The sequence below is a fragment of the Strix aluco genome, chromosome 21 (assembly GCF_031877795.1).
Source record: "Strix aluco isolate bStrAlu1 chromosome 21, bStrAlu1.hap1, whole genome shotgun sequence".
Taxonomy (NCBI): Eukaryota; Metazoa; Chordata; class Aves; order Strigiformes; family Strigidae; genus Strix; species Strix aluco.
Window position 1 is genome coordinate 14,733,393 of NC_133951.1, and position 10,825 is coordinate 14,744,217.

The 10,825-nt window shown below is 53.7% G+C and overlaps 1 protein-coding gene across 1 annotated transcript; it reads right to left on the reverse strand.

Annotated features, from left to right (window-relative positions):
* Positions 1–1,907: 1,907 nt before the first annotated feature.
* Positions 1,908–10,111, reverse strand: NOTUM (notum, palmitoleoyl-protein carboxylesterase). Its single transcript, XM_074847140.1, has 11 exons — positions 9,798–10,111; positions 9,426–9,478; positions 9,199–9,294; positions 7,954–8,014; positions 7,025–7,083; positions 5,487–5,589; positions 4,560–4,751; positions 4,104–4,204; positions 3,859–4,006; positions 3,182–3,229; positions 1,908–3,071 (listed from the first exon to the last, which is right to left on the reverse strand). The coding sequence occupies exons 1-11, from the start codon at positions 10,094–10,096 to the stop codon at positions 2,765–2,767; spliced, it is 1,467 nt and encodes a 488-aa protein (XP_074703241.1). The 5' UTR covers positions 10,097–10,111; the 3' UTR covers positions 1,908–2,764.
* Between the last annotated feature and the right edge of the window lie 714 nt (positions 10,112–10,825).

Consider the following 10,825-nt stretch of genomic DNA (forward strand, 5'->3'; position numbering starts at 1 on the left):
TTTTGACTTCTTGGCTGCATTTTCAATCTGGCTCAGTCATGTGATGCTTTTGGAGACAGTTTTTCCCTCTCAGAGGGAAAGTGTCTCATCTAGTCATAAGATCGGAGAGTACAAACACATGGTACCGAATTCTTCCAGTCTTGCCCTTTTTGCCACTGGCTTCCGCACAGCAGACGTCACTGGGGATGAACTTAGCAGTGCCAGCTTTACAAAGGCTCGGGAAAATTGTATTTATTGCACAAGGACAAGAAGAATAGTGCTGGAAATGACTTCCTGGGTTACAGATTCCAGTTTCCAGCTACGACTTGCAACCAGATTGTATCATTTTTCTAATAAACTAGCCAAGTTCCCTTTTAAAAATATTTCTGAGACTTCTCCCTGTTACACATTTTAAAAGACTGTTGCAGAGGCACACTAAGCTAAAAGAATGATCCCTGACTCTCAGGGATTTTTTTTCCTGTGCTTGCAAGGAAAATATCCCCTCTGAACATTCTTTGCCCTTTAGAAATTAACCTTTGAATCAATGTGTTAGATATACAGGTAACCAGCTCTGCAAAAAGCATTCCAAACTTCAGCAGTGGTACTTAACACTTTACCATTGCCTAGTAGAAATACACCACTGGTCACAGCCCAGGGCACGTGCCCTATCTACAGGGGCATCATCATCCTGTGCAGAGTCATCCTGCGGACAGCGGATCCGCGCGCAGCAGGTCCCCTCGGGGCAGTGGTTCCCCTCGAGGCAGTGGTTCCCCTCGGGACAGCAGGTCCCCTCAGTGCGCCCAGTGGAACCAGTGCACAGTGGAAATTCTGGCTACAGCTCCAGAACCACACTTCGGCCGCCTCCACGTGACTCCAGCCCTCAGAGGAACCCCACCTTCCTCTCTGCTTTTCCAAATGTTGTCTGCACTGGAAAAGCTTCTCAACTTAGTGGCGTGAAAAATGTCATCAGAACAATTTTACTTTCATACCCAGGTCATTCAAACACAGAGTGTATCGGTAATCCCTAGATTGATCAGAGGGAAACTCCACTGATCGTTTTCCTGCATTTCAGTTCTGCTGGGAGCACCATTTTTCTCTTTAGCTACTTTTTTATCTTAAACGTATACCAAACCCATCTTGCACAGCAGGATGGCTGATTTCCTCTGCGGTACTGCCCCACTGTTTGCTGAAGTCCATGAAAAGTAACCGAATGGCTGCAGTTTTGTTAATTTTGTGGTTTACTCACCTAAAACAATGGATCTTACAAACACCACTACCCTTCTAACCTGGCAGGACCTATCACAAAAGTGCATGGAATTTTGCTAAAATTAGGCCCTAATTTTCCGCGGCCTACGCGTTGTGTAACCATTTACACAAGTGCAAGCAAATGCAAAGTCAGGACCAGCCGCTTCTGCAGAATGGAGGTAAATGATGCTCCCTGGGCAGGTTTGTCCACGCCAGCTGCAGTACGCTGCAGCGTGAAGCTTTCCTGTAACTGCCTGCGTGCTCTCCCCTGAGGAATGGTCTCTCCCTCTCTCCAGCTGCAGCCCCACATTCCTGATCCCTCCCTTCTCCTCCCATTACCATCAAAGGGGAGTCTCTGTGTTCTGAGGTGGGTGTGTTTGCAAACGACTACAAGAATAGAAATATGTTGGTGCTTGTCTTGTGTTCTCTGCCTTTCATGTTCCAAACGCTCCCCATTTTGAGAGGCCAGCCAGTCCCATCAGACATTTCTCTCACTCGAACAGAGGCCTCTGCCGCAAACCCAGATCTCCCTGCACTGTAAAATGCAACGCCCTGGAATACCTGGCACCTCGGTCAGGCTGGAAACGCTGTCAAGTGTGCAAATGTCAGATGCTGGGTGAAAATCTCTGTACTCAGACCCCGTATTACCACCTCTTCATCAGAGAAACAACGACAAAGCATACTGCAAGGGGAACACAGAAGTCTAATTGATACAAAATGCCAACACCACCCTCAGCCCCCTCCCAGGCACAAGTGATCATACGGATAACCCATCCAAACGAGCAGCATATACAACTTTACAAAGACATATGTATGGTTCTCTGGTCAGCCCTTATAAATAGCGTTTTACATATTAAAATAAATATGTCCACGTTGCCAAAGTAGCAAGAGGTTTCTTCGTTATTTAAAAAAAATATGTTACAAAACAATATCATTTATATTTCTTGCTTAGTTTAAAAAAAGTAATAAAAAAGTCATTTTATAAAATAATACGAAAGTAAATTGAGTACAAGAGTGTCCATCCCTAGCACGTGTCCTGGGTTTGTACGCTATGACTCATCACGAGATGCTGACCTCCAGGACACCACGTAACTGTTCCTTCACTTCTGGTTGGACAAAGGAAATCCAGTGCTTGCTTTTTTCACCACTTGTATCAAGTCTATGATGTAAAATTCATGGCAAGGGAAGAAGTCCTAGACCTGGGGAAGGTTCTCATTGCTGCTACTTATGGCTTTGCTACTCCCTGTATCAGACCGCCCTGTGTAGCACAGGAAGATGATGTGAATGGCCAACACCGAGCCCTGGAGTTTGGAGGTAACGAGTTCCAGTCGAATAGTCTAAGCGAGAAATTGGGTTTTTTTGGTTTCTTGACACATCCTAAGTGTGCAAGAGTGCGGGAGCACGTGGGTGTGTACAGGTTTGAGCCTGCGTGGGTGTGAGCGTGCGTCTGCCTGCATGAGCGTGAGGAAGATTAGAAAGTGTGGGAGAAGGGCTGAGAGTCCCCTCCCGACCCGACCTCTGCCCCTCGGACGGCCCCGTCCTAGTTCCCACTGCTGAGCATCCCCAGGAGTTTGCTGGGCTCCAGGCCCTGCTGCTGTGCCATCTTCTGAACGTCAAAACCCATGTGCATGAGGAACTGGATCACGTTCATCTCCTGCCCTGTGAACTGGTCCCTGATGGTGGGGCACGAGGGGTTGCAGTGAGGCCACGGGCAGCTGTCGATCAGGTGGATGGGGCAGCCCTTCAGAGGGGCCTTCCCGTTTCTGTTGCTCTCGTGCAGGCTCCGGTCCCAGCAGTGCAGGGCCCGGGGCAGCGACGTCCCCTTCACCTGGATGTCTGTCCAGTGACTGCGAAGACAAACCGCGCAGATGGCATCAGAGGGGCCAGGCCGCTGGCACCGGGCAGCCCCCCCACCGCCTCCCCGTTGACCTTTCACAGAATCTGCAAAAGCACTCACTTGCGTGTAATGATCTCATGAGACAAACAGGCAGGAGCAAAGCTGGCGCTGAAGGGAAAAAGGAAACGTGGATTAGATCTTGGAAGGACAAAGTAACTCCCGCTAAACAGAACCTTCCGGACTAGGTAGAGGGTGGAATTTTTGCTGCCCCTGGCAAGATTTTTAGGAACAGCAATGACTATCGTGATGTAAAACCTGACTGGACTGGAAAGTATCCAGAAGGAAAAGGGTTCCATCCTGCCTCACAGTGCACATTCGCAACCAGAGACTCCCGAATACCTGCTCGTCTCTGAAGTAAGTAAGGCACATCAGTGGTTCCTCCTCTGTTGTCTCATCAACTCTCTGGACGTTTTTTTATGATCAGTTCTGTATTCTCAGAACACCCCCGTGAGGTTAATGGTTGTGCAATGGCAAGGAGTCTCAGCCCTCGCCTCAGAGGTAGGGAAGGAAAAAACACGCTCCTACTGATAACAAAGGGTAGCTGATAACTGCCAAGTTGGAAATTACTCTGCACTTACCCAGAAATGAAAAAGGCAAGATTCTTGGTGTAGACAAACTAGTAGTTACCAAATTTACAACACTAGTTTCCGCAGAGATCTGAGAAATGCTGCTTGGATACTGGGTAAGAATGTCTCTTAGAAATAAATGTGCCAGGTTCTCCTCAATGAAATACTTACGTCACATCCTTCAAGGTGTTTCTCAGCTCCCTACCCAGATTCTGGATGTAGAGCCACTGCCCTTCCTGAACAGGCTGTCCAGTGAGGTGTACGTTGTCTACAGTAAGCTGGGCCTCATCAAAGAGCCACTGGACAACAAAGACTGGACCTGGGAAGACAAAACATTTGGAAAAGAGTTGCTGTAAGTGAGCTGAGGATACAGGGAAACCCTCAAATCCATCTTATATCTCTTCTCTGATACTTACATCGAAGAGTGGGGTAAATCTTATATCCAAAAAAGCAATTCCATTCCTCTCCCTCTTTAAACTGCAGCTTACAGCGTTCAGGAACAATACCGTTCCAATACCTAGGAGACAAAGCAGTAACAGAACAAAAGGCATGGAAGGCACAGCGCAATCCTAACAATGGCACTTCCATAGGCCAGTCTATTTCTGTTCCAATTACAGTTCCAATTTCTTGACACCAGAGCTCTTTCTTGGCTACATTGTCCCATCAACACATTTTAGAGCATCTACAATTCCACGCCTTCTTCTGCACGTCTAGATTTGAAATTATTGCCTTTTCCAACAAATCATTGAAAACCCACTGATGTAGATGAAAAATACCCTTTAAGTATCAAAATGAAAGAAGATAGAGAAGGAGGACATCTTCTCTGCACTCTAACCTCTTATAAAAGTGTACTTTAGAGCATCTGATGGTACCTTATTCCTCTTCTGATGGCTTCCGTCGGAGCACACGTTATGGTATCGATACAGTCAGTTCTGCGATACTGTTTATTATCCAGGAACCACCCGGAGTCTGCCAAGCCCCGAACCTGAATCCCTTGATAGCCCATCTCCTCCAGCTGCTCCGCCACCCGGTCCACATTCAGGAGCACTCCTGTCCCTCCAGCACTGCAACAGCAACATTACTACTGCAGTCATGAAGCACAGAGCTACCGGGCGCTGGGCAGCACGCGCACCCTCGCAGCAGCCACGCTCCAGAACAACTTCACCCATCCACAGGACAATGCACCGCTGACTTGGCGGTCACCAAGTTACCTCCTTGCTCTGCAAAACACTCAGAAACAAAGCCAGTGCCGAGTAACCACCCAACACCTCAGAAACCAAACCCCGTTCTTATTCTTTCTTCTGGGAGATATCTATGCTTTACATCATTTGCAAGGGGTTTGGCTGCTCAAAAACTGAAAGAATCTGAAGTGAGACAAATTCACCCTTTGCGACCTCTGCATCACACCCCGTGTGACGTGCGCTGACGTACCACAGCTTTGTGCAACACGGCACGATTCAGAGCACCTGCGTCAGCCAAGCCTGGTTTTTTAATCCCAAACCTATCCATGGGGGACGTGTGGGCTGACAGCAGCCAGCGTTCTTGATGCAGGGAAGGATGAACATTCCTTCCCTCCTGCAAAGCTTTTACCTTATTGTATTTTCTCCATTTTTCCTAAGTGTACCTGGACCGAAAGCTGAGGAAAATGATATTACATCATCCCCTGTTGTACCACTTAAAGGAGAAAACTGAGGAGACACGGGGCTCGCTGTGTTAGTGTTACTGTGCTCCTAGACGAAATTTTTCCGGAGCTGTGGAAATCTCTGCTCTTCACCCCAGGAAATCTTGTCGATACTTACCTGCTCCCTGCTAGCAGCAGGACTTTTGCAGTGCTAAGACCTTTTCCCACCAGCTCCTTTATAACCTCCTGAATGATCAGTGCTCCCATGAAGGCATATTCATCTGGAAGAGAGAGCTCAGTGTCAATGAAACTGTTTCTGGTCCAGGCTCAGACTGTTGCTTCCTCTGCACAAATGCTAAGAACCTTACGAAGGGGTTATGAACCTAAAACCAGGCCCATTTTCTCCACCTGTATCAAGTACATCCAACAAGAGATACCTCCCCCCATACAAAACTTCCCTGAAAGAAAGTGACTAGAGTGAACAGAACACGCAGTAACACAAGCACACCTTCCTACAACAGTGCTTAGGAACTGATAAACTTAGAGAAGGAAAACAAGAAGGAAGGTGCTGGGACCCTTTCTCTACAGATGAGGAATACACACCCCTTCCTACCACCTGGAATCTCAGCTCTAATTCACTGCATCCCTTTTTTCCCAATTCACAAAGACAATTGAGACAAGCAGTGTCTCACAAAATGTTATGCCTCAGCACCCCCAAAAGGCAGCCACATCTGCTGAAGTGTAACTGCCACAGGAACCATCACAAGAGGCTGCGATGACATGAAGTCCCTTACTGTGACAAAACCCTTACCTGTGGTATCCACAAGTGGTCAGTCTCTCAGTGCAAGAGTTAGTGAAAAGAGACTTCGAGTGCCACAGTGTCTGGCTAAAGGCCAGAACTCACAGACCAACTCAAAGAAAAGCATTAACCTTCTGCCTTTTCGGTGCCACGTCACGGAGCATCTTAATTCTTTTGTTCGCGACAGCATGTACCAACAGCAATTCCACTCTGGTCAAAGAAAACTCTTCATGAACAAATGAGAGGAGAACTAAGCCCCTGGTGTTTCTATAGACATTACTGCACCCAGACACCAGTCCTGCTTAAGCTGGGAAACCCAGAGAAGTACACGAGGTAGAACAATTCATCTGCATGAAATCCAGCTGGATCTGGAAGAAGGCTCCTCTCAGCAGACTCCCAGAGTTCCGTCACCATCAAAATGACAGCCGATGGTGACACATGTATTAAGATGAACTATTCTTCATTTCCCAGAGAAACCTGCAGACAGCTTTTAGCCTGACACATGACGGCTCCTTCCAAAGGCCAAATACCCTCCTGACAGAGGTCTGAAACTAGATTCCCTGCACTTGCCTCTCAGATCAGCAAGGCCAAAGTCACACGCAACAAACCACAGTTCCTCAGCTACAACATTTAATGTGCTGCATGCTGGAACCTGGAGATTCATCTAAAAGGAATTCCGTCCCTCTAATCCTTGCATACTGCACCAGTGTAACATCTCTGCAAGCAGTGGCTCTGAACTATGTCAAAACAGCCTGAGCTAAGGAGATCAGGATGTTTTATCTGGAAGTAGCTTGATATTCTTTCCTGCCCTTCAGCAAGAAAAAGCCTGTTCTTCATTCACATGATTTCACAGAAGTCTGGCCATATCCTTTAATGTGTGATGTCTGGGGCAGGAACAGCCCATCAGCAACACTCACTTTTCTCAGACTTGGAAGAGGCACCGCTCCAAACATCACTTGAGCAATAAGGGATGAATCTGTAAGAGAGAGCTGTGTGAGCACTGGTGTTCCTTTGACTTCCGAGGAAGGACGAGGACAGGGTCAAGTAACTGGAAGAAAACTAAACCCTGGGGACGGGAAAAGGGAAGAGTTTCCTGTCCGGTTTGACAACTTACCTTCTTGCACACCAAGTGGCAATGATAACTGTCTTAAATTTTCTCCTGAACACTGGTAGTTTTACTGAGTTAAATCAATAAATAACGTGTCTTTTATCAATTTAATGGAAGCACTGAGCTCAGTGAACAGGACGACGGGCCAAGATTTCGCTCCCAGGTGTCCCACTGCTACAGCGGACAGCCTGCCACAGGGTAACTCTGGGCTTCAGCTCTTCACATGAAAAATGGGAAGAGCTTGTCAATGCAATGTAAATGCTGACTGCAACCACTGGAGGTTTTTGCAGAAATTAAGTTATCTTCCCATTTTTGCCTCTGGCTTGCAGAATGCTTTTCCCTCCTATATAGATGCATATATAAACCGGTGTCTTTCTCATTTCTCTTCTCTGCACTAGAAGAGCTGCTCCACATTCCTCTCAAATTGGCACACGTGTAACACACCATCAGCCCACCACCCACAGCAGTATTTGTCACCTCAGCTGGCTGAGAAGGCTCTCTAAGCTACCCCCAGTTCTTCATTAGATCACCCCACAGCTCCAAGGACACTGGATTTAAGCTTCTCCAGACCTCGCCAGCGCTACTTGTTAGAGAGCTGAAGTAGAACAAATGAGGAAACACACACCTCCCTCTCGTAAGTGTTAGTCTTAATCTGTCTTTGTAGCGTTCTTGCTAGCCTAAAAGGCGGGAGATGCTGCTTAAGTATAAACCTATTTCCCCTCGGTTGTCCCTCCTTACACCATGTTTGCATTCCACCAGTGGGGATTTTCTTCTGGCTGTGATGACAGGATCCCAGTTCCTGCAGAGGGGCACAAAGAAACAAGAAATGTCCAGATGACAGTCTGTGACTTCAGAGAACCTGTCTGAGCCTCACACAGGATCTCTGACCACACAGAAAACAAACACCCATGATGAAAAACATGGTAAATTTCTATATTTGCCCTTAGGCAGATGTGACTTTCAGAATTCAATTCACGCTAGAGATGGAGCCTGTCTAGAAGCCTCTTGTAGTACAGAAAAGAACCTGTGACACATATTAAACACCTGCCCCCAAAACAACTCCTAGCAGGTGAATTCCAGTATCTGCAGTTACAAGATCTGCATGAACGACAGAGGTTTAGGTGTTCAGAAAGCCGGAGCATAAGCAGCGAGAGTGAAGAGAGAAGCATTTCTGTGCTGACTCGGGAGCCTCGTGGTCCAGAGCGGGGTATTGGGCTGCCAATCCCACCCTGCGCACGACACTGGAAGGTGCTACGGGTACTTCACGTATGCACCAAATGTATGTTTTCACACATAGCATCATTACAGCTGGTTAAGTGATGTTGTGTGATTGTAAACGGGGAAAAGGTGGAACCAGGCAGCTCCGGGCAAGGGCCCAGTTAATCTCATTTCTCCCTCTGCACGCAGGGCCAGTCCTACCACGGGCAAACACACCCCCCCACTGCAGCGTGCGAGGGCGGGCATCTGGCCCAGCAAACAGGTCGAGAGGCTCAAGAAGAGTCCTTCTGACAGGATCAAGAGAAACACAAAGTCTCTTTGAAAAGCGAAAAACACTAAAACTAAAGCTCTGCGGGTCCCAGCAGGTTTGTGAGTACATTGAAGAGAGCGATTCGGCCAGAGCTCACAACCCAGCACTGTCCAGCAGTGACCACCGTACCCCGAAGGCGTGGGCACGTCTGTGCTTCTCTGACTCCTCCAGGGAGTGGAGGAGCACGATGTCCTCGGGCAGGAGGAAGAGCCCGTCGGTGTCGTGAGGCTGCGCCGGGGCGAGAGCAGCCGCACAGACGGCAGCGACCGTCTGCGAGGACGCTGACGCCGCGGGTGGCCGCCCTGGCCTGTGCCCGCTCCCTCGGGGGTGTCCCCGCTCCCTGGGGCTGCTCCTGCTCCCTCGGGGGTGTCCCCGCTCCCTGGGGCTGCTCCTGCTCCCTCGGGGGTGTCCCAGCTCCCTCGGGGCTCTCCCCACGGGCCGAGCGGGCAACTCACCCACGCGGGTCGCAGGCCACTCGCTGGAGCTCATGAGCCTCCTCATGGTGTCGTAGCGGGTGTGGCAGTTCTCCCTGTTGAAGCAGTACCACCCTCCTGGTGAGGGCGAGAGAGGGGGGTCAGCCGCCCCGCCGCCCCGCCCGGCGCCGGCAGCGGGGCCCGCGGCCCCCGAGGGGCGGCCGGGGGCGGTGGCCGGGGCGGGGGGTGGCCGCGGGGTCGGCGCTCACCTTCCAGGAAGAGCAGCCAGCGCCGGCTGCCCTTGGACTCCTTGAGGTAGTAGCTGCGGGAAGAGCAGGCGGCGGGCGGTCAGCGGGCGCCGGGACGGGCCGCGGGGGGGGGGCGGGGGGGTCACGGACAGGCGGGGCCGGGCGGCGGCGCTCACGCCCGCCGGGACAAGCGCCTCGCGCCCCGCTGCACCTGTCGCCGCCGCGCCGCGAGTCACCGCGCGATGGCGCCGCCGCCCCTCGGGGCCGGGAACGGGGGGGGCGGTGGCGGGGTTGGGGGGGGGGGAGCGCGGCCGGGACACGGGGAGCGCGCGGCGGGCGGGGGCCGGGCGCGGGGAGCAGCGGGGGCCGCGGCGGGCGGCGGCGGGGACTCACCCGGCCGGGCTGCCGTCGTTGCAGGTGACCGAGGCGTTGTGCAGGAGGTGCAGGCGCAGGTCGTGCGGCAGCGCCTGGGCCGAGCAGGGGTAGAGCGACTGCGCCAGGCTCTTGACCTGCGCCATGAAGCTGTCCATGTTGCCCTCCACGGCCGTGAAGTCCAGCGGGAAGCTCTCGGCCGCCGCCGCCTCGCCGCGGGCCGCCGGGCCCCGCCGCCGCCAGCCCTTCCTGCCCTCGCCGCCGGGGCCGGCGTGCAGCAGCCCCAGCAGCAGCAGGAGGTGCACGGCCGCCGTGCCCATCGCCGCCCGCCGCCACCCGCCGCCCGCCGCGGCGGCAGCAGCAGCAGCAGCGGCAGCGGCCAGCCCCCGGCGCCGGGCAGCGCCGCCCGCACTCCGCCGCGCCCCGCCGCGCCGCCCGCGGGGACGGGGGTCGGCGGCGGGCGGCGAGGGCAGCGCCGGCGGCGCGGGGTCGGCGGGGCGGCTGCCGGCGCAGGAGCCCGCCGCCCGCTCCCAGGCGGCGAGCATGACAGAGGGGCACCGAGTGCGCGGGGAGCGCGGCGGGGGCGCCGCCAGCCCGGGCGCCGCGTGGGGCAGCAGCCGGCCAGCCCCCGCCCTGCCCTGCCCTCCGCCCCCTCGGAGCGAGGCGGAGGGAGCGGGGGGTCTGCGCCGCGCCGCACCGGCACGGTGGGACGCTCCGTCGGGGCGCGCCCCCCGCGCGGCGCCGCCATCGCCGCCCCTGACGGCGCCGGGGATGCGGCCGACACCGGCCTCGCCCGCGGGGCGGCCCCTCGCCGGGGACGGGACCGGGGCGGGGGGGGTCGGGCCGCGCGGGCGCGACGACCCGCACGTGTCGGCGCCCCCGGCCCGCGCCGCCCCCCGTCCCCCCCCCCCTCCCCCGTCCCCCCCCCCGGGGCCCCGACGGCGGCTCCTCCCCGGCTCCACGTGGGCGGAGCTGCCCGCCCCCCCCCCCCCCCCCCCCCTTCCACCCGCGGGACGTGACACCCCCGCGGCCCCCGGCACCGGAGCCCT

Excerpts from the sequence above, each read along its gene's own strand:
- NOTUM (XM_074847140.1), bottom strand. The coding sequence starts at position 10,096 with ATGGGCACGGCGGCCGTGCACCTCCTGCTGCTGCTGGGGCTGCTGCAC. Across the intron at positions 5,590-7,024 it reads CTCTTCCAAGTCTGAGAAAA|ATGAATATGCCTTCATGGGA; the intron begins GTGAGTGTTGCT and ends TCTCTCTTCCAG. Across the intron at positions 3,230-3,858 it reads AACACCTTGAAGGATGTGAC|CGCCAGCTTTGCTCCTGCCT; the intron begins GTAAGTATTTCA and ends TTTTCCCTTCAG.